The 23,856-nt window shown below is 42.1% G+C and overlaps 1 protein-coding gene across 3 annotated transcripts in view; it reads right to left on the bottom strand.

Annotated features, from left to right (window-relative positions):
- LOC133567965 (piezo-type mechanosensitive ion channel component 2) overlaps window positions 1–23,856 on the bottom strand; it is a 230,989-nt gene that overhangs the window by 74,536 nt on the left and 132,597 nt on the right. For all 3 annotated transcript variants that reach the window (XM_061919617.1, XM_061919616.1, XM_061919618.1), the window contains exons 25-32: window positions 23,630–23,731; window positions 22,125–22,290; window positions 14,142–14,385; window positions 10,575–10,692; window positions 10,331–10,487; window positions 8,009–8,098; window positions 4,671–4,789; window positions 4,408–4,476 (exon numbers count right to left, since the gene is read on the bottom strand). In XM_061919617.1, the coding sequence (XP_061775601.1) occupies window positions 4,408–4,476; window positions 4,671–4,789; window positions 8,009–8,098; window positions 10,331–10,487; window positions 10,575–10,692; window positions 14,142–14,385; window positions 22,125–22,290; window positions 23,630–23,731 (1,065 nt within the window). The remainder of the gene's footprint in view (window positions 1–4,407; window positions 4,477–4,670; window positions 4,790–8,008; window positions 8,099–10,330; window positions 10,488–10,574; window positions 10,693–14,141; window positions 14,386–22,124; window positions 22,291–23,629; window positions 23,732–23,856) is intronic.

Raw genomic sequence — 23,856 nt, forward strand, 5'->3', positions numbered from 1 at the left:
TTATCGCGTTGTCCTTTACAATTATAAAAGTTTGACATGCTACTCTGCTAGCATGTCAGCAGACTGGGGTGGATCCTGCTGAAATCTGTGTATTGAATGAATACGGAATCCTTTTGAATTGGAAAAATAACGTTTTTGAATTGAGAATCGAATCGAATCGAAAAAAATCAATAAATTATCGAATCGCGACCCCAAGAATCGATATTGAATCGCATCATGGGACACCCAAAGATTGGCAGCCCTAATGGTCAGTGATCAGGTCAATGCAGACACACTGCAAAAAGTCAGTGTTCAAAAGCAAGAAAAACAAAAACAAAAATGAGGGGTATTTTACTTGAATTAAGCAAAATTATCTGCCAATAGAACAAGAACATTTGGCTTGTCAAGACTTTCCAAAACAAGTAAAATTAGCTAACCTCAATGAACTCAAAAATACCTTAAAATAAGTATATTCTCACTAATAACAACTGTACTACAATATGAGTACGTATTTGGCTGTCATCTGTTTTAATTATGAGACACAATTGTGTCAAAGTCATGATTTTTTTACATGCTTGAAATAAGAAATGATTACTTTAAAAAAGTAGTTTTATACTTGTGAGTGTTGAGGACACAGCTTTGCAACAGTTGATATTCTACTTTCAAGCATGTTTTACTCAATATAGCTCATCAAATCTCAGCAACAAGCTGTAATATCTTACTGACATCATTTAGGACCAAAACACTAGAAACAAGTAAAACACTAACATAAAATCTTATGTATGCCCGAAATGTCCATAACACACCCATGGGGAGGGGGGATGAAAGTTGGAAAAGTCAGCAAAAGTCCCAAAGATGTTCAAAATACCTACCCAGGTTCAAGTCCCACAAGCCCGCCGCCAGCCAGGATGCCCAAAGTGTCCAAAACATGCCCAGCAAAGTCCCACAGGAAGGCAGGGAGAAAAGTGAGAAAAGTTGGTAAAATGTTCAAAAATCCCACCCAGGTTCTAGTGCCACAAATCTTAAGACTTGTGGCACTCCAACTCAAACTCGAACCCGGGTAGGACTGGAACTGGGTAGGTATTTTGAACATTTTTGGGACTTTTCTCACTTTTTCCCCCCCACTTCCCGTGGGACTTTGCTGGGTGCGTTTTGGACATTTTTCTCATCCCAGGACTTGTGTGGCCGACAGTGGGACTCGTGGGACTGGAACCTGGAAAGGTATTTTGGACACCTTTTCCCCTCTTCTTCCCCGCCTTCCTGTGCATTTGACATTTGGAGAAAAATAGTTTCAAGCATGTTTTACTCAATATAGGTCATAAAATGTCGGAAACAAGCTGTAATATCTTACGGACATCATTTAGGACACAAAACCTTAAAACAAGTAAAACACTAACATAAAATCTGCTTAGTGAGAAGAATTATCTTATCAGACAGAAAATAAGCAAATATCAGCATTATTTGAGATATGTAATCTTACAAACCCTGTTTCCATATGAGTTGGGAGATTGTGTTAGATGTAAATATAAACAGAATACAATGATTTGCAAATCATTTTCAAGCCATATTCAGTTGAATATGCTACAAAGACAACATATTTGATGTTCAAACTCAAACTTTTTAGTTTTTTGCAAATAATCATTAACTTTGGAATTTGATGCCAGCAACATGTGACAAAGAAGTTGGGAAAGGTGGCAATAAATACTGATAAAGTTGAGGAAAGCTCATCAAACACTTATTTGGAACATCCCACAGGTGTGCAGGCTAATTGGGAACAGGTGGGTGCCATGATTGGCTATAAAAACAGCTTCCCAAAAAATGCTCAGTCTTTCACAAGAAAGGATGGGGCGAGGTACACCCCTTTGTCCACAACTGCGTGAGCAAATAGTCAAACAGTTTAAGAACAACCTTTCTCAAAGTGACATTGCAAGAAATTGAGGGATTTCAACATCTACGCTCCATAATATCATCAAAAGGTTCAGAGAATCTGGAGAAATCACTCCACGTAAGCGGCATGGCCGGAAACCAACATTGAATGACCGTGACCCCCCATCCCTCAGATGGCACTGTATCAAAAACCCACATCAATCTCTAAAGGATATCACCACATGGGCTCAGGAACACTTCAGAAGACTCTCTCTTAGAATTAAAAATGTCCAGCAAAGCGAGACCAGCTTGCTAATAAATAAATAACATTTAAAAAATAGAGGCAGCTCACTGGTAAGTGCTGCTATTTGAGCTATTTTTAGAACAGGCCAGCGGGCGACTCATCTGGTCCTTACGGGCGACCTGGTGCCCGCCTTGGTGACCCCTGCTTTAAACAAAACCGTTGGCAGGTTTTGAGCAAATTATTGATGGAAACCTTTAAAAAATGTTCCTGAATGACTGACAACAAATATAAGTTCTTTCTGCTGAATTGGACGAGTCACTTCCCCAATGCGGGTGGATGGCAACACAATTTCCTCAGTTTGCATCTTTAATTCCAGATGTGCAACAAAATGTGAGCACTTTCTTCCTTGGCCTGTGTCGCACGTTTCCAAGTTTCAGCTTTTGAGTGACGCTGCTAACAAAACTGACCAAATGCCAATCAAATGATGTAAAAGTTGTGTGGAGAAGGTGAGCTTCCCTTGGTGATACTTGTTGGTCTCATCATGTCTGCAGGCAAAGAATGAAACCTTTTGAGCCTTCTGAGAATAAAAAGGCCAGAAGACTTCATATCTTTGCATGAAAATGTGAAAGTGAGCGATTCCCCACTGCGGCTCCTCGGGCTGAGACGAGGTTACAAAATGATGTCAATGCAGCCCAACTCCAGCCGTTAGTCCTTTTCTCCTCGTCCCGCATTCTTCTCGTGTCTATTTAAGGTGATGTCGTTGTGCTGCAACACGCACGTACTTCATCATTTAAAGCAGGGGCGTCCAAACTTTTTCCACTGAGGGCCGCGCACTGAAAAATCAAAGCAAGCGGGGGCCATTTTGATTTTTGATTTTAATTTTAAAAACCAATACAATATATGTGGAAAAAATATACATTTAGGCCTCCGCTCCGTCCCCATAGGATTTTGGTCCAAAAAATATAAAAAAATGTGTCATTATTCAGTATTATTTGCATTATTTTTCAAGTTTTAAATCTCTAAATCAACATTAGGTCATCCTGCCAAAAAATATAAAAAATGTGTCATTATTCAGTATTATTATTATTTGTATTATTTTTCAAGTTTTAAATCTCTAGATCAACATTAGGTCATTCTGCCAAAAAAACATTTTAAAAATTTTAGGTTGTATGCTCTTTTTGTAAAAAAAAAAAACCCTGTTTTTTATGGAAAAAACACAAAACATGCAATATTTTCACCCAATAAAATTTTTAAGTGGAATATTTGAGATTATTTAAGAATTGGAGCCTTAAAAAGGTCAATTACTCATAACATTGATTTTATTTTTTTTAATTTTTCGGCAATGACACTTAAAAACAAATTACATTAAAAGGCTCCTACTCATTAAAGTGTTTAAAAACGTAAATACATATTTTTTACTGTTTACTTTTAATACAATAATCTCAAGATCACCCTCAGATCTATCCGTCAATTATAAGCTGTATTGTTGTTTATACCGTATTTCCTTGAATTGCCGCAGGGCATATAATATGCGCCTGCCTTCAATTACCGCCTGGTCAAACTTGTGACGTCACGAGTGACACTTCCCCTGTCATCATTTTCAAAATGGAGGAGGCTGATTGAGAACTATTCAGTAGGATTTAAGGTCCAAGCTTACATCACACTCACATTTTTACTGCATGCCTTTGGTAAGTGCCGGAGTGAGAAGAGGTTTAAAAATAATTAGCGCATGCTTACTTTTACCGCATGCCTTTGGTAAGCGCAGGAGTGAGAAGAGGTTTTAAATTAATTAGCGCCCCGGCGGTAATTCAAGGAAATACGGTATATGAGAAACACAAAACATGCAAAATTTCCCCCAAAAAATAACTCAAAGTGGAATATTTAATGTGAATTTTTTTGGAGCCTTGAATAGGTCAAAAATTCCTAATGACATGGATTTTGATTCATTATTATTTTTTAAAGAAAGAAATAGCCTGCATGGCAGCTTTGTGTTATTCGAGTAAACATTGCAACATTTAATTGTTATGTTGAATTATTTTGTTTTCAATCGTATTTTTAAATTGGGCTGTTAAAAAATGCCCTGCGGGCCGCACTTTGGACACCCCTGATTTAAAGCTTGGCGTGCCTCTTCAAGCGTGCACCAGTCCGCGAGGGTCCTTAAATAGAGACGGAAAAGGACTAAAGTCTGGATGGCGGCCGGTGCCTTCGGAGCCCCCTGACAGTGTGGGAATCCTCTGTGTTCCGGTCGAGGACACAAGGGCCAATGAGAGTGGAGGATGTGAGAAAAAGGAGGGGAGGCAGGTGGGGGGTCAACCTACTGGAAGCATGGTCAACCCACGGCCTCCACCACAGCTTTTTTTTGGTCTTGGCTTTCACTCGCTGTGCTCCTAAAATTTAACAAATACATCAGTGCAACATGTCATAAAGAAAAATGAAGGTCATGAAGGCAATAAGGCGTAGCTACGTTCCTGCAGCAGCACTAGCATCATAATCATCATCATCATCATCAGCAGCAGCAGCAGAGCGTCATGTGACCGCCCTGCGGCAGAAGTGAGAGGCCCCCAGGGGACCTCCGTCATACCGTCATCGTCCTCCTGGGGCTGGACCAGCGTCTGTCCTTCTCCTGATTCCTGCACCACGCTCAGCATCTTCTCCTTGCCCCGCTTGAACTTTTGCTGCCTCACCTTAATGCGCTCCATCCTGGGGACACCACGGGGAAGATGTCCTCAACTTGGGACGCAAACAGACATCAAGAGCCGAGAATGTCAAGTGAAGAGAACTATCGTATTTCCTTGAATTGCCACCAGGTGTAAAGTATGCACCTGCTGAGAATTACTGCCGGGTCAAACTCGTTTCGCAAAGTATTATTTTTATTAGCGCATGTCTAGAATTACCACCGGGTCAAACTCGTCACGTTCACCTGTCATCATTTTCAAAATGGAGGCGGCTGATTTCAATCATTTGAAATGGCATAAAGGGAGAAGATTAAGAGCTACAGTGGGGCAAAAAAGTATTTAGTCAGCCAGCGATTGTGCAAGTTCTCCCACTTCAAATGATGACAGAGGTCTGCACTGCAAAAACTGAAATCTAAGTAAGATAAAATATCTCAAATCAGGCTGATATTTGCTTATTTTCTGTCTGATAAGAAAATTATTCTCACTAAGCAGATTTTATGTTAGTGTTTTACTTGTTTTAAGGGTTTTGGTCCTAAATGATGTCAGTAAGATATTACAGCTTGTTGCTGAGATTTGATGAGCTATATTGAGTAAAACATGCTTGAAACTAGAATATAAGCTGTGTCATGAATACTCACAAGTATAAAAGTACTTTTTTAAAGTAATAAATTCTTACTTCAAGCATGAAAAAAAATTCCTAATGCCGAGCACAAATCATGATGTCAAGATAATGGCACTAGCATTTACTTAAGTTAAGAATATTTTTCAACATATTGAGCAAAAAGGTCTCATTTTTTTTTCTACCAAGAAAAGTGCACTTGTTATTAGTGAGAATATACTTATTTTAAGGTATTTTGGGGTTCATTGAGGTTAGCTCATTTTACTTGTTTTGGAAAGTCTTGACAGGCCAAATGTTCTTGTTCTATTGGCAGATAATTATGCTTAGTTCAAATAGAATACCTCTCATTTTTGTATTTTTTTTTTCTTGTTTTTGAACACTGACTTTTTGCAGTGCACTGCAAAAACTGAAATCCAAGTAAGATTGAATATCTCCAATAAGGGTGATATTTGCTTATTTTATGTCTGATAAGATAATTCTTCTCACAGAGCAGGTTTTATGTTAGTGTTTTACTTGTTTTAAGTGTTTTGGTCCTAAATGATGTCAGTAAGATATTACAGCTTGTTGCTGAGATTTGATGAGCTATATTGAGTGAAACATGCTTGAAACTAGAATATAAGCTGTGTCATGAATTCTCACAAGTATAAAAGTACTTTTTTAAAGTAATAATTTCTTACTTCAAGCATGATAAAAAAAATTGTGATGCCGAGCACATATCATGATGTCAAGATAATGACACTAGCATTTACTTCATTTAAAAATATTTTTCAACATAACGTTTTAAGCATTCAATCAGACATTATTGCAAAGTTTTGTATTGGTGTGCCAAAAATAGATATACCGGCTCCCAGACACATATTTTCTTCTCTAAATGTGGCCCCTGAGTCAAAATAATTGCCCAGGCCTGATCTATATTGAGTAAAACATGCTTGAAACTGGAATATCAACTATTGTGAAGCTGTGTCAACACTCAAGTTGAAAACTACTTTTTCTAAGTAATAATTTCCTACTTCAAGCATGAAAAAAAAAATCGTAATGCCAAGCGCATATCGTTATGTCAAGATAATGGCACTAGCATTTACTTCATTTAAGAATATTTTTCAACATATTAAGCAAAAAGGTCCCTTTTTTATTACTTAGAAAAGTGCACTTGTTATTAGTGAGAATATACTTATTTTAAGGTATTTTTGGGTTCATTGAGGTTAGCTAATTTTACTTGTTTTGGAAAGTCTTGACAAGCTGAATTTTCTTGTTCTATTGGCAGATAATTTTGCTTAGATCAGGTAAAATACCCCTCATTTTTATATATATTTTTTTCTTGTTTTTGAACACTGACTTTTTGCAGTGTGTCATTTTCATCATAGGTACACTTCAACTGTGAGAGACAAAATGTGGAAAAAAATCCAGGAATTCACATTGTAGGAATTTCAAATAATCTATTTGTAAATGATGGTGGAAAATAAGTATTTGGTCAAGCATTCAAAGCTCTCACTGATGGAAGGAGGTTTTGGCTCCAAATCTCACGATACATGGCCCCATTCATTCTTTCCTTAACACGGATCAATCGTCCTGTCCCCTTAGCAGAAAAACAGCCCCAAAGCATGATGTTTCCACCCCCATGCTTCACAGTAGGTATGGTGTTCTTGGGATGCAACTCAGTATTCTTCTTCCTCCAAACACCACCAGTTGAGTTTATACCAAAATGGATACATGGATGATACAGCAGAGGATTGGGAGAATGTCATGTGGTCAGATGAAACCAAAATAGAACTTTTTGGTATAAACTCAACTGGTGGTGTTTGGAGGAAGAAGAATACTGAGCAGCAGTAATTATTACACCAGCAGAAATTATTTAAAAATGAAACTCAGTTGACAGCAAAAAGTCGTTGTCGCAATTGTTGGATATGACTTTAAAGCATAACCAAGCATGCATCAGTATAGCTCTTGTCTCAAAGTAGGTGTACTGTCACCACCTGTCACATCACACCCTGACTTATTTTGCTGTTTTCCTGTGTGTAGTCTTTAAGTTCTTGTCTTGCGTTTCTATTTTGGTGGCTTTTTCTCTGTTTTTTGGTATTTTCCTGTAGCAGTTTCATGTCTTCCTTTAAGCGATATTTCCGCATCTACTTTGTTTTAGCACTCAAGAACATTTCAGTTTTCATCCTTCTTTGTGGGGACTTTGTTGATTGTTCGAATGTACATTGTGGACGCCACAGTAAGTCTTTGCTGTCGTCCAGCATTCTGTTTTTGTTTACTTTGAAACCACTTCAGTCTTAAGTTTCCTTCTGCATAGCCTTCCCTAAGCTTCGATGCCTTTTCTTAGGAGCACTCACCTTTTGTTTATTTTTGGTTTAAGCATTAGACACATTTTACCTGCACGCCGCCTCCCGCTGTTTTTGACATCTACAAATTAATTAGCCACCTGCTGCCACCTACTTATATAGAATAGTATTACACGGTTACTCTGCCGAGCTCTAGACAGCACCGACACTCAACAACAACAACACATTTTCAGACTATAATTACTGGTTTGCAAAAAATGTTTAACCCAAATAGATGGTTGAAAAACACTGGGTTAGGCTACATAAAAAGAGATATTGAAAAAAACAACAAAAAAATTCTTACTGTCGCTTTAGCTGCTCTACAGATTTTCGCTCCTCCTCCAGTCGCACTCGAACCGCCTTCACAATGGTGGCCTGGAAAAGCTCCGCCCCTCTGAGCGACAGACACACATCAGCAACACAATTGTGCAGACCAAGTTGTACAAAAATCTCTGCATTTGTTCATTAACCTCTTAAGGCCCAAGCTGTTTGTTTACATGCATTTTTTTTCTATTTCTCTTTGCTATTTGGGCTTATTGGACCCTAGTAAGAATCATCTTTCGATATGATGTACTTAGTCCATAAGTACACAAATGTGTACTTCATGTTTAGTGAAATGCAAATTCTTATTTTTATACTTTTTTTTTTCCAAATTCCATTGTATGTGATACTCTTCTGACACCATCAGATGGCAGTATTAGTGTCCACTTAAGTGGCCATAAGACCCCAATTCAGTAGTGTACACAATTTTGGAAATAAGAGCTAAAAGGTGCTGTCCACGCATGTGGCCACAAAGCCTTTAGAGCAGGGGTCTCAAACTCAATTTACCTGGGGGCCACTGGATGCAGAAACGGGGTGAGGCTGGGCCGCAAGAAAAGATTTCTTAAAAAATCCAACAAGCACTTTTTAATGAATTCACCTTCTATGAATGGCTTTCCGCTCTAGCAACATACTTGCCAACCCTCACCATTTTTCCGGGAGACTCTTGAATTTCAGTGCACTGTCCGACAATCTACCGTTGTAACCGTTCTCCCCAATTTGTCCCAATTTTCACCCGGCCGACATTATTAAGAAGCCGCCGTGACTGCACTGCCTTTGACGTCCTTTACAACAAAGGTTCTCAACCTTTTTTCAGTGAAATACATCCTGTGAACATTTTTTAATTCAAGTACCCCCTAATCAGAGCAGAGCATTTTTGGTTGGAAAAAAGGAGATAAAGAAGTAAAATACAGCACTATGTCATCAGTATAACAGTGCAAGATATTGTGTATATTGTAGCTTGGAATAATTAGGGCTGCATGAGATTCTGGGTATTCTGTTGTGTTTATGTTGTGTTACGGTGCGGATGTTCTCCCGAAATGTGTTCGTCATTCTTGTTTGGTGTGGGTTCACAGTGTGGCGCACATTTGTAACAGTTTTTGTTATTATTTTTGTTATTAGCACTACACCATGTACATATTTGGTACATGGTGTAGTGATAAGTGTGACCAGTAGATGGCAGTCAAACATAAGAGATAAGTGTAGCCTGCACTATGATGGGTCTCAAATAAACAATACCAACATTTCAAATGTCCCATTGCAGTGGGACGCTTTTGGTGGCCGTCCACAAGCTTCTGGTTGAGTTTTGGACCCCTCCTCTCGGCGGTGTTGGTGTAGTTCAGCTAAATGTGTTGGTTTTCTGACATGGACTTGTTTTTTCGGCATTGTCCACACGTTTGGCGCAGTGAGAGAGTGGCCGTGCACAACCCGAGGGTCCCTGGTTCAATCCCCACTTAGTACTAACCTCGTCACGTCCGTTGTGTCCTGAGCAAGACACTTCACCCTTGCTCCTGATGGGTGCTGGTTAGCGCCTTGCATGGCAGCTCCCTCCATCAGTGTGTGAATGTGTGGGTGAATGGGTGAATGTGGAAGTAGTGTCAAAGCGCTTTGAGTACCTTAAAGGTAGAAAACTGCTATATAAGTACGACCCATTTATTTATTTATTTACGGCCACTCTCAGTGTGACCTGTATAGTTGTTGTTTAAATATGTCTTGCAAGAGCATACGTGCGTATTACATGGCCAGATGCAACATATAACTGGGCTTGCACGGTCTGTACAGGATGTAGAGGGCGCTAAAGGCAGTGCCATTATGGCACTCCCTGAATATTGTTGATTGGGTATAAATCGACAGGGGCTTCGAGAGAATGAATGCCCTGAAATTCAGGGTCTCCCAGGAAAATTGGTAAAGTTGGTAAATATGATGCTGTCCAGCGCCGTTCATACTAAACTCGCGGACCGCACCAATATTAAGTGAAGTGAATTGTGAAGTGAATTATATTTATATAGCGCTTTTTCTCTAGTGACTCAAAGGGCTTTACATAGTGAAACCCATTACCTAAGTTACATTCAAACCAGTGTGGGTGGCACTGGGAGCAGGTGGGTAAAGTGTCTTGCTCAAGGACACGACGGCAGTGACTAGGATGACGGAAGCGGGAATCGAACCTGCAACCCTCAAGTTGCTGGCACGGCCACTCTACCAACCGAACTAAACCGCTAAATTGTCACATCCAAGTGCGGGTCGCATGTTTGAGACCCCCGCTTTAGAGTTGAAACACTTTTCCAGCATACCAAAAGAGCGTGCATACCTGCAAGCCAGGATCTGTGACGCCCGGATGTCAGCCACCACGTGAAGGAAGTAGTAGCTCATGAAGACACGGCGCTGCAGCAGCAGGAAGGCAAAGCATATGCTGTCCCAGATGATGCCCGCCTCGTCGCTGGGAAGCTCGCACCGCTCGTCAGTGTCTGCACACACACACACACACGCACGCACACACACACACGTCAGTGTTCAGTCACGTTGTGGCGATGCCAAGGCGCATGCGCTCCTACTCAGGTGATCCTGGTTGGTGTTGATGTTGTACTCCTTGATGGTGCAGGCCAGGCTGAAGAGCTGGATGAGCCAGCACTGCTTCGGGATCAAAGAGTTGATGTAGCCGCACGCCAGGATCTGGGAACAGCAGGTGTGTGTGTGAGGTGGACACTTCTTAACGTTAGAATGGAATGGCAAAAAAAATTATTGCTGCAATCGACAAAGTTCGCCCAAAAAAACCATAACATCCTTGGTGAAGGTAATTATTAGAGATGTCCGATAATGGCTTTTTTGCCGATATAGTCCAACTTTTAATTACCGATTCCGATATCAACCGATAGCGATATATACAGTCGTGGAATCGACACATTATTATGCCTCATTTTGTTGTGATGCCCCGCTGGATGCATTAAACAATGTAACAAGGTTTTCCAAAATAAATCAACTCAAGTTATGGAAGAAAATGCCAACATGGCACTGCCATATTTATTATAATAATAATAATAATAGATTAGATTTATATCGCGCTTTTCTATTGTTAGATACTCAAAGCGCTCACAGAGAAGTGGGAACCCATCATTCATTCACACGATGGTGGTGGTAAGCTACATCAGTAGCCACAGCTGCCCTGGGGTAGACTGACGGAAGCGTGGCTGCCAGTTTGCACCTACGGCCCCTCCGACCACCACCAATCATTCATTCACCATTCATTCACCGGTGTGAGCGGCACCGGGGACAAAGGGTGAAGTGTCCTGCCCAAGGACACAACGGCAGCGATTTTTTGGATGTCAATAGGTGGGAAGCGAACCTGCAACCCTCAGGTTTCTGGCACGGCCGCTCTACCCACTACGCCATGCCGGAGTCACAAAGTGCATTATCTTTTTTAACATGCCTCAAAATAGCAGCTTGGAATTTGGGACATGCTCTCCCTGAGAGAGCATGAGGAGGTTGAGGTGGGGGGTAGCGAGGGGGTGTATATTGTAGCGTCCTGGAAGAGTTAGTGCTGCAAGGGGTTCTGGGTAATTGTTCTGTTGTGTTTATGTTGTGTTACAGTGCGGATGTTCTCCCAAAATGTGTTTGTCATTCTTGTTTGGTGTAGCCTGACGGACTCGCATTGTCCGGGTTCCACTGACCACCAAATAGGGACATAACGTCCAGCAGGTTTGTGACTTCCTTTTATTATTTCAATAAACTTTCGTCGATTTCTTGCATGAAGTCGCTTTTCAGCGCAGTCTCCACCTGCTCACTCTTCCGCTCGCTTTTCAGCACCGCGGCGTTTGTCCTTGCCTCTCGTGCACTCTTGTTCTGCATGCGTGGGTTTTCCTCCTTCTTCTGCTCTCTCTTTCTCATCCGCTGCTGCCCTTTTACACATTGAGAGGGGATTACACAATTGTGCCCAGCAGGGCAATCCACGCACCTGACGTTCATTGGTCCGCCGGCCACGCCTCCTCGCTGCCATCTTGCAGTCGGCCCCGGCATACCACGCCTCCCCACATGCGGGTTCACAGCGTGGCACATATTTGTAACACTGTTATAAAGTTGTTTATACAGCCACCCTCAGTGTGACCTGTATGTCTGTTGACCAAGTATGCTTTGCATTCACTTGTGTGTGTGCATCGGCAGTCCGATAATATCGGACTGCTGATATTATCAGCCAATAAATGCTATTAAATGTAATATAGGAAATTATCGGAATCGGTTTCAAAATTATCGGTATCAGTTTGAAAACATTTAATATGACTTTTTAAAACGCCGCTGTGTACACGGGCATAAGGATTAAGTACAGGGTGCCAGTAAAATGTGCCGGCCCAGTCACATAATATTTACGTTATTTCACACACACAAGTGAATGCAAGTCATACTTGGTCAACAGCCATACAGGTCACACTGAGGGTGGCCGTATAAACAACTTTAACACGCATTTAAGTCTCACCTTAAAACTCATCTTTATACTCTAGCCTTTAAATAGACCTCCTTTTTAGACTAGTTGATCTGCCGCTTCTTTTATTTTTTCTCCTATGTCCCCCCCTCCCTTGTCCGATGACCATGGATGAAGTACTGGCTGTCCAGAGTCGAGACCCAGGATGGACCACTCGTCGGGACCCAGGATGGACCGCTCGCCTGTGTATTGGTTGAGGACATCTCTACGCTGCTGATCCGCCTCCGCTTGGGATGGTTTCCTGTGGACGGGACTCTCGCTGCTGTCTTGGATCCGCTTGAACTGAACTCTCGCGGCTGCGTTGGATCCACTATGGATTGAACTTTCACAGTATCATGTTAGACCCGCTCGACATCCATTGCTTTCGGTCCCCTAGACGGGGGGTTGCCCACATCTGAGGTCCTCTCCAAGGTTTCTCATAGACAGCATTGTCACTGGCGTCCCACTGGATGTGAATTCTCCCTGCCCACTGGGTGTGAGTTTTCCTTGCCCTTTTGTGGGTTCTTCCGAGGATGTTGTAGTCGTAATGATTTGTGCAGTCCTTTGAGACATTTGTGATTTGGGGCTATATAAATAAACATTGATTGATTGATTGAACACTGTTACAAATATGTACCACACTGTGAACCCACACCAAACAAGAATGACAAACACATTTCGGGAGAACATCCGCAACGTAACAACATAAACACCATAGAACAAATACCCAGAACCCCTTGCAGCACTAACTCTCCCAGGATGCTACAATATACACCCCCCCGCCCCCCCGCTAACCCAACCTTCTCATGCTCTCTGAGGGAGAGCATGTCCCAAATTCCAAGCTGCTGTTTTGAGGCAAGTTAAAAAAAAATAATGCACTTTGTGTCATGATCCACTACTTGGATCATGTCATGTTCTAGTTTTGTTATCATCCTGTTGAGTATTTGACGTCCTCAGTTCCTGGTGGCACTTCCTGTTTTGTTTCCATAGTTACTCATTTGTGTCACCTGCCTTCCGTTTGTCACGCGCACCTGCTTTTTGATGATCTATTATTACTTAAGCCTGCCCTTTTTGTTCCTTCGCTCTCGCAGTGTAAAATTTGCTTTTGATGCAACAGGTGACGTCGCTATCCTGCATTGTGGTAAATACCTTACTGTACTTGTTTGCTTCCACAATATTCATTTATTTCCCTAGCTCACATGCTAGCGTCTTTTGTTCTTTCTAGCTCACATGCTAGCTCTGTTTGTTTTGTCTTTAGTGCCTTTGTGCAAGTGTTTTCTGTCTCTAGTCTGTTTTTGTAGTTTAATAAATCATCATTCTTACCTTCCCGCTGTGTTCCTTTTCACTGCATCCACGAGAGAACTCAACCCGCACACGATGCCAGCTAAATGTCACACTTTGTGACTTCAATAATAAATATGGCAGTGCCAAGTTGTTGTTTTTTTTTCCTTAACTTGAGTTGATTTATTTTGGAAAACCTTGTTACATTGTTTAATGCATCCAGCGGGGCATCACAACAAAATGAGGCATAATAATGTGTTCATTCCACCACTGTATATATCGGTTGATATCGGAATCGGTAATTAAGAGTTGGACAATATCGGAATTTCGGCAAAAAAGCCAGTATCGGACATCTCTACCCACAAAGTACTTGTGACTGCTTACTCACGGACAAAATGTTCTTCATGGTGATGACAAATATGTTGTAGGCGATCAGGAAGTCCCAGTAGTGGAGGATCTTCTTGATCGGCTTGAGCAAGAGTTCGCCGCCAAAGAGCAGGAAGTAGAAACAGGCCACCAAGTAGCCCATGCAGAAAACACTGATGCGCGTGGTGCCCGTGATGAAGATGATGGTCAGCACGAACCAGAACAGGTAGCTGAACATGATGACTTTCAACATGTCCAGGTAGGACCTGGGGAGGACAAAAAAAGGACTGACTTGAAACCTGCACTTCATCCTTCGCTCACATTACAGCTTCCATGCAAAGAAAATAAACCCGCGTCTTGAAATAGAAGCTTTTAGTCGCGCTTGTTGGCGTCCTTATAACCCAGCTGAGTGTGTGTGTGTGTGTGTGTGTGTGTGTGTGTGTGGATGCTGCGCTCTACTATTGTACACTATATCAGGCCTGGGCAATTATTTTGACTCGGGAGCCACATTTAGAGAAAAAAATGTGCCTGAGGGCTGGTATATTTGATTTTTCGAAACAGTAGTACAAACCCCGTTTCCATATGAGTTGGGAAATTGTGTTAAATGTAAATTTAAACAGAATACAATGATTTGCAAATCCTTTTCAAGCCATATTCAGTTGAATATGCTACAAAGACAACATATTTGATGTTCAAACTGAAACATTTTTTTTTTTTGCAAATAATCATTAACTTTAGAATTTGATGCCAGCAACACGTGACAAAGAAGTTGGGAAAGGTGGCAATAAATACTGATAAAGTTGAGGAATGCTCATCAAACACTTATTTGGAACATCCCACAGGTGTGCAGGCTAATTGGGAACAGGTGGGTGCCATGATTGGCTATAAAAACAGCTTCTCAGTCTTTCACAAGAAAGGATGGGGCGAGGTACACCCCTTTGTCCACAACTGCGTGAGCAAATAGTCAAACAGTTTAAGAACAACCTTTCTCAAAGTGACATTGCAAGAAATTTAGGGATTTCAACATCTAAGCTCCATAATATCATCAAAAGGTTCAGACAATCTGGAGAAATCACTCCACGTAAGCGGCATGGCCGGAAACCAACATTGAATGACCGTGACCTTCCATCCGTCAGACGGCACTGTATCAAAAACCAACATCAGTTTCTAAAGGATATCACCACATGGGCTCAGGAACACTTCAGAAAACCACTGTCACTCAATACAGTTTGTCGCTACATCTGTAAGTGCAAGTTAAAGCTCTACTATGCAAAGCGAAAGCTTTATCAACAACATCCAGAAATACAGCCAACTTTTCTGGGCCTGAGATCATCTAAGATGGACTGATGCAAAGTGGAAAAGTGTTATGTGGTGTGACGAGTCCACATATTGAATTGTTTTTGGAAATATTCGACATCGTGTCATCCAGACCATAGGGGAAGCGAACCATCCAGACTGTTATCCATGCAAAGTTCAAAAGCCAGCATGTGTGATGGTATGGGGGTGCTTTAGTGCCCAGGGCATGGGTAACTTACACATCTGTGAAGGCACCATTAATGCTGAAAGGTACATACAGGTTTTGGAACAACATGTGCTACCATCTAAGCGTCGTCTTTTTCATGGACACCCCTGCTTATTTCAGCAAGACAATGCCAAGCCACATTCAGCACGTGTTACAACAGCGTGGCTTAGTGAAAAAAGAGTGCAGACATGTCTCCCATGGAAAATGTGTGGCGCATTATGAAGCGTAAAATAGGACAGCGGAGACCCCGGACTGTTGAAGGACTGAAGCTCTACATAAAACAAGAATGGTAAAGAATTCCACTTTCAAAGCTTCAACAATTAGTTTCCTCAGTTCCCAAAAGTTTATTGAGTGTTGTTAAAAGAAAAGGTGATGTAACACAGTGGTGAACATGCCCTTTCCCAACTACTTTGGCACGTGTTGCAGCCATGAAATTCTAAGTTAATTATTATTTGCAAAAAAAAATAAAGTTTATGAGTTTGAACATCAAATATGTTGTCTTTGTAGCATATTCAACTGAATATGGCTTGAAAAGGATTTGCAAATCATTGTATTCTGTTTATATTTACATCTAACACAATTTCCCAACTCATATGGAAACGGGGTTTGTAAAAAAATTATTTGGAAATGTCTTACGGGCCAGATCGAAACGCTTAACGGGGCCGCATGTGGCCCCCGGGCCTTAATCTGCCCAGGTCTGCACTATATGATGGATGCGGCCAAGTGATAGGAAGCAGCATTCATTTGATGACTCCTGGCACCAACAACACCGTTGAGATGATCAATTGCTGCCTTGATGGGTTAGCGAGAAAATACCTTTTCCATACTTGAAAGCTATTTATCGAGTTACAGCACGGGGCAAAAGTGCCTAAGTAGTGCAGTGACCGACAGAGTGTTTTTGCGGATTATGGATTTCTGCCCCCCTGCCCCCCTCCTCCACTCCGCGTGTCCGTTATTGGATCCTGGCGGGCGGGGGTGGGGGGGTACGTGCAAAAGGATGGAATAAGTGCAGAGAGGTTTTGGTGTGCGGCCTTGTTGATGGACACAGAGTGCGTAAATAAAAAGACACGTCCACTTTGTGCATCAAAACACTGGAATGTGAAGCGCTGAGGGGATCAATAGGAGCAGACTGACCGGTCGGTATGCAATCTCAACCTTTTTGTAACTCCATCTGGCCTGCATGTCAAGGAGTCGAGTGACGTATACTTCAACACCGGGTTGGTCGTGAGGAAAAAACAAGACCAGGTGGCTTGTCCCTCACGTCCCAGTTGCTTCTTTTTTGTGTGTAAGTGATGATAATAAGCATAGATTATGTTGATGGGCAGCACGGTGGCAGAGGGGTTAGTGCATGTGCCTCACAATACGAAGGTCCTGAGTAGTCCTGGGTTCAATCCCGGGCTCGGGATCTTTCTGTGTGGAGTTTGCATGTTCTCCCCGTGAATGCGTGGGTTCCCTCCGGGTACTCCGGCTTCCTCCCACCTCCAAAGACATGCACCTGGAGATAGGCCCCTCCCACCTTCAAAGACATACACCTGGGGATAGGCCCCTCCCACCTCCAAAGACATGCACCTGGGGATAGGCCCCTCCCACCTCCAAAGACATGCACCTGGGGATAGGCCCCTCCCACCTCCAAAGACATGCACCTGGGGATAGGCCCCTCCCACCTCCAAAGACATGCACCTGGGGATAGGCCCCTCCCACCTCCAAAGACATGCACCTGGGGATAAGCCACTCCCACCTCCAAAGACATGCACCTGGGGATAGGCCCCTCCCAGCTCCAAAGACATGCACCTGGGGATAGGCCCCTCCCACCTCCAAAGACATGCACCTGGGGATAGGCCCCTCCCACCTCCAAAGACATGCACCTGGGGATAGGCCCCTCCCACCTCCAAAGACATGCACCTGGGGATAGGTTGATTGGCAACACTAAATGGTCCCTAGTGTGTGAATGTTGTCTATCTGTGTTGGCCCTGCGATGAGGTGGCGACTTGTCCAGGGTGAACACCGCCTTCCGCCCGAATGCAGCTGAGATAGACTCCAGCACCCCCCGCGACCCCAAAAGGGACAAGCGGTAGAAAATGGATGGATGGCATGTCAATGATGACAACAGAAATTAAAACTGCAAAGCATTCAGACAGCACAGACCTCTGCCAGGCTCTACCTTCCCATCCTAAATACGTCCCCTATCCATCCATCCATCTTCTTCCGCTTATCCGAGGTCGGGTGGCGGGGGCAGCAGCCTAAGCAGGGAAGCCCAGACTTCCCTCTCCCCAGCCACTTGGTCCAGCTCTTGCCGGGGGATCCCGAGGCGTTCCCAGGCCAGCCGGGAGACATAGTCTTCCCAACGTGTCCTGGGTCTTCCCCGTGGCCTCCTACCGGTTGGACGTGCCCTAAACACCTCCCTAGGGAGGCGTTCGGGTGGCATCCTGACCAGATGCCCGAACCACCTCATCTGGCTCCTCTCCATGTGGAGGAGCAGCGGCTTTACTTTGAGTTCCTCCCGGATGGCAGAGCTTCTCACCCTATCTCTAAGGGAGAGACCCAAACTCATTTGGGCCGCTTGTACCCGTGATCTTATCCTTTCGGTCATGACCCAAAGCTCATGACCATAGGTGAGGATGGGAACGTAGATCGACCGGTAAATTGAGAGCTTTGCCTTCCGGCTCAGCTCCTTCTTCACCACAACGGATCGATACAGTGTCCGCATTACTGAAGACGCCGCACCGATCCGCCTGTCGACCTCACCATCCACCAAAGATTTCTTAAAACATTTTTTGCATACTCCTCAGCATGTCGGGTTGTGTAACGACGTATCAAATTGTAATCCTTGTGCACCGCAACTTTCTCTGTGCAAATAAGACACGTCGGGGTGGCCCTGTGCTCAACAAAGAATGTATTTTTTGAACCATAAGTAGCAGTTTTTTTCATAGTTTGGCCGGGGGTGCGACATATACTCCGGAGAGACTTGTGTGTGAAATTATTAACACATTACCGTAAAATATCAAATAATATTATTTATCTCATTCGCGGAAAAGACGAAGAAAATGTCAGCAATCGTCACACACACGTCAACCAATAAGAATTTGGCGGGGGAGGGTCACGGCAGAAGTGCATTGTGGGTCATGGAATGCTAACTGCTATATGCTACTGCCGTAGCTATTAAAATGGATAATTTCAACGTTGGCGGTAACTTATAAAAAGTGAACAAAAATGGCGTTGAAAAGGAGATCATGTACTGCAGATTACAAGCTGGACGTAGTGAAATATGCAGCACAAAAGGACAAGAGGAAGCGGCACATACCTTTGGAGTTGGCAGAGTTGTTTAGAAGCCACATCCAGGAAGAAGATTTCATGGGATTTATGGATTAGGAGTGAGAGATAGTTTGGTAAAGGTATAGCATGTTCTATATGTTATAGTTATTTGAATGACTCTTACCATAATATGTTAGCTTAACATAGCAGTTGCTTATTTATGCCTCATACAACCTACACTTATTCAGCCTGTTCTTCACTATTCTTTATTTAGTTTAAATTGCCTTTCAAATGTCTATTCTTGCTGTTGGATTTTATCACATAAATTCCCCCCCAAAAATGCGACTTATACTCCAGTGCGACTTATATATGTTTTTTTCCTTCTTTATTATGCATTTTCGGCCAGTGCGATTTATACTACGGAGCGATTTATAATCCAAAAAATACAGTAAGCACTTTTCACTTACCCCATTTTGGACATTTCTAAAGGTTTCACAAAAATGTGCCCATATCTTTTTGAGCTATGTTGCCAACCAACTAACCAACTAGATAACTGACAAACAATAATACAAAATCTCCAGGCGGAGGTCAAAAGAAACTTATTAACAAGGGTGGTACACAACTAAGATTTACCGTACACATCCATTACTTGTACTGTATAACATGATTTATGCTTACATAACAAATAAAGGGTCTGGTTGCAATTTTTACGAGCACCCTGGAGGGAACTCATTTTCTAAAGTATTGCAAGCATCATATGCAGTTTGCTTCCGATGTAAACGATGCCCTACGCCAGAGTTTTTCAACCTTTTTTGAGCCAATGCACAATTTTTGCGTTGAAAAAATGCGGAGGCACGCCACCAGAAGAAATTATTTAAAAATGAAACTCAGTTGACAGCAAAAAGTTGTTGTCGCAATTGTTGGATATGACTTTAAAGCATAACCAAGCATGCATGACTATAGCTCTTGTCTCAAAGTAGGTGTACTGTCACCACCTGTCACATCACACCCTGACTTATTTTGCTGTTTTCCTGTGTCTAGTCTTTTAGTTCTTGTCTTGTGCTCCTATTTTGGTGGCTTTTTCTCTTTAATTGGTATTTTCCTGTCGCGGTTTCATGTCTTCCTTTCAGCAATATTCCCCGCATCTATTTTGTTTTAGCGATCAAGAATATTTTAGTTGTTTTTATCCTTCTTTGTGGGGACATTGTTGATTGTCATGTCATGTTCAGATGTACATTGTCTTTGCTCCACAGTACGTCTTTGCTGTCGTCCAGCATTCTGTTTTTGTTTACTTTGTAGCCAATTCAGTTTTAGTTTTGTTCTGCATAGCCTTCACTAAGCTTCTTTTTTATTTTAATTTTTTTGTCATGAAAAAGGGAGGTTTTTTGGGTTGGTGCACTAATTGTAAGTGTATCTTGTGTTTTTTATGTTGATTAAAATTAAAAAAAATAAAAATAAAATAAAATTGAAAAATAAAATAAAACATTTTTATAAAAAAAAAAAAAATTTCACTCTTCCTTGTCTCTCCTTCTCTCAGAGACTTAAAACAAGCGCACTTTCTTCCATACGTCACATACTCTGGCGTCATACGCCCTCGCTGAGCAAAGAGCAGCATGGTAACGTTAGCTGTGATGCTAGCGGAGTGGTGCGAGTGGTAATACGAGAGAAAGAAGGTGCCAATCTGGTCACAAATAAAGGAAGAATTAATTGGCAAGAAAAACAGCAGGGGGTCCATCGTCTGGCGGTGGTTTGGCTTCAAGCGGGACGATGTCTAACAAGTATGTGGCAAAAACATTGCTACAAAAAGTAGCACCTTGTCATGTTTTGTGGTCACATTCTGTTTGCTTTTGGACTCATTTGGCACTCTTATTTGTTTTGTCACCTAGCTCATTTGTTTGGACTCACGCACCTGTCAATCACAGCACGATTTAAACCTGTAGTTGCCAGGCAGTGAGCCTGGTGACATCACCCTCTACACACCCTTCATACCCGATTGATCACTTCTTGCCATCACGTCACAGTAAGTGTTTTTGTTTTTTGTTGTCCATAGTTCCGCCATTGTGCGAGTTTTTGTTTTCAGAGCCAAGTTTTGTACCTCCACTGAGAGCGCCTTTTGTTTATACCCTTTGTTTTTGTAACATTTTTGAGTTAAGATTAAAGATGTCATTACCTCCACATCGTGTCTGATCAAGTCGCTTTGCACCCCGGGAAAACAAACCACACCAAAGTCCTCGCCTTGAGACACCTACTGCTAATTTGTAGCATCATTTGAAAAGTCACCCGCTAGAGAATGCTTGAAACTGCATGTCAACATCTCCGTTCGGTGCCACACCCACAAAATGCTGAAGCAACCATTTCCACATCAACATCATATGAAAAATATAGTCAACAACAGAAGGAGATAAGTGTGAAGTGAATTATATTTATATAGCGCTTTTCTCTAGTGACTCAAAGCGCTTTACATAGTGACACCCAATATCTAAGTTACATTTAAAGCAGTGTGGGTGGCACTGGGAGCAGGTGGGTAAAGTGTCTTGCCCAAGGACCCAACGGCAGTGACTAGGATGGCGGAAGCAGGAATCGAACCTGCAACCCTCAAGTTGCTGGCACGGCCGCTCTACCAACCGAACTATACCGCTAACATCCGCAGGAACCTACCACATAGTGAAGGACATACACTATTTGATTTCTTATTATGCAGCTCATTTTTATTTGACACTTATTGAAATATCTTGTGTGACATCATGCACAAAAGTGCACTTTATTTGTTTTAAACTATTGTAGTGGTGTTCTGTACAAAAAGTGCACTTTAATTTAGTGTTGTTTAGTTATGTCATCTTAGTGACATGCACAAAAGTGCACTCATAGCTTGTTTTAATATGTCTCTGACAATCTTGCACTTTCTGTTTTGGAAATGACATGAATGTTTGTGCCACTGCTTAATAACTGTTTAATAAATACACTTTTAGTTGTGATTTCCCTCTCTGCATGAAAGTTTAAAAGTAGCATATATTAATGCAGTATGAAGAAGAATGTTTGAATGTAGACACATAGAATCATCATACTGCTGTCATTATATGCATCAAGTGTTCATTCAAGGCTAAGGCAAAATATGGAGATATATATGGTGTATCGTGACGCTGCTCAAAAATATGGAGATATATATCGTGTATCGTGACTCTGCTCAAAAATATGGAGATATTTAAAAAAGCCCTATCGCCCAGCCCTAACCTGCAGTGGATGAAGTCCGGGACGGGGTTGTGAACACTGAAGGAGGAGGCGTCCAGGTCCCTGCAGATCTCCACGTTGTCTCCGGCCATGATGCGGACGGCCGCCTTGTTTTCGTCATCAAACACCTGCCTCTGCATCGAGGCACACAGCAGCAGCATAAAGTCGTCTGGAGACGGAGGAGAGAACAAAAAACACAACATTAACTTTTATTTACTCTTTACTACTGTTTCCATTGTAAAGTACGGTACACCCAACTGACAAAAATCTCAAATTGAATTGAAAGGGATTTAAAGGCCTACTGAAAGCCACTACTAGCGACCACGCAGTCTGATAGTTTATATATCAATGATGAAATATTAACATTGCAACACATGACAATACGGCCGCTTTAGTTTACTAAATTGCAATTTTAAATTTCATGCAGAAGTATCCTGCTAAAACGTCGCGGTATGATGACGCGTACGCGTGATGTCACGCATTGCAGAGGACATTTTGTTCCAGCACCGTTCACAGCTACAAATCCTCATTTTTAATCGCATAATTACACAGTATTCTTGACTTCTGTGTTGCTGAATCTTTTGTAATTTGTTCAATGAATAATGGAGACATCAAAGAAGAAAGCTGTAGGTGGGAAGCGGTGTATTGCGGCCGCCTTTAGCAACACAAACACAGCCGGTGTTTCATTGTTTACATTCCCAAATGATGACGGTGAAGCTTTACAATGAAACAGAGCGGTCAAGCGAACACGGCTGGATTGGACCACACACACAAAGTACAGTGTATTATGCAGCGATCATTTCGAAAGATCGTGTTTCGAAGAGGGTCCCTTGCAAAAGGCAGAGATGGGCATCCCCACCACCTGTCGACTGGTGCTGAAGAAAGGTGCGGGGCCGACCTTCAGGTTGTACAGGTATGACCATATAATCTCACTAAAACACTAGTAACATAATAAGCAGATAAGGAATTTTCCAGAATTATTGTAGTAAATTTGTCTTATAACATCTGAATCGCTCCCACTGTATAGTATTTTTTTTTTTTTTTTTGTAGTCCTTCACTCTCACTTTCCTCATCCACGAATCTTTCATCCTCGCTCAAATTAATGGGGAAATTGTCGCTTTCTCGGCCCGAATCGCTCTCGCTGCTGGTGGCCATGATTATAAACAATGTTCAGATGTGAGGAGCTCCACAACCCGTGACGTCACACGCACGTCGTCTGTTACTTCCGGTACAGGCAAGGCTTTTTTATTAGCGACCAAAAGTGGCAAACTTTATCGTGGATGTTCTCTACTAAATCCTTTCAGCTAAAATATGGCAATATGGCCAAATGATGAAGTATGACACATAGAATGGACCTGCTATCCCTGTTTAAATAAGAACATCTCATTTCAGTAGGCCTTTAAAGGGATATGGAAATCAATTAAAAAAACACCATAAAAGCCTAAAAAATTTAATTATTTATCAACACGAGCTCCACAAATTTGGAAGGAGGAGGCAAAGAAACATACAGATAAGGAAGGACGGGTTGGGCTTGGAGAGGAAGTCGGGGACATAGAGCCACTTGACCACATTGGAGTCTGTCTTGGAGTCTGGGAATCTCCATGGATAGTCTGAAATGAAAGCATGCACACATTATTATGAATATCTCTGATCAGAACAAGACTCACATTGAGAGAAGCAAATAAAGTCATGATATCCAAGCCCTTGACAGGAAACTACACTTTTATTTTGGAAT

Source organism: Nerophis ophidion, linkage group LG14, assembly GCF_033978795.1.
Source record: "Nerophis ophidion isolate RoL-2023_Sa linkage group LG14, RoL_Noph_v1.0, whole genome shotgun sequence".
In the NCBI taxonomy this organism is placed as follows: domain Eukaryota; kingdom Metazoa; phylum Chordata; class Actinopteri; order Syngnathiformes; family Syngnathidae; genus Nerophis; species Nerophis ophidion.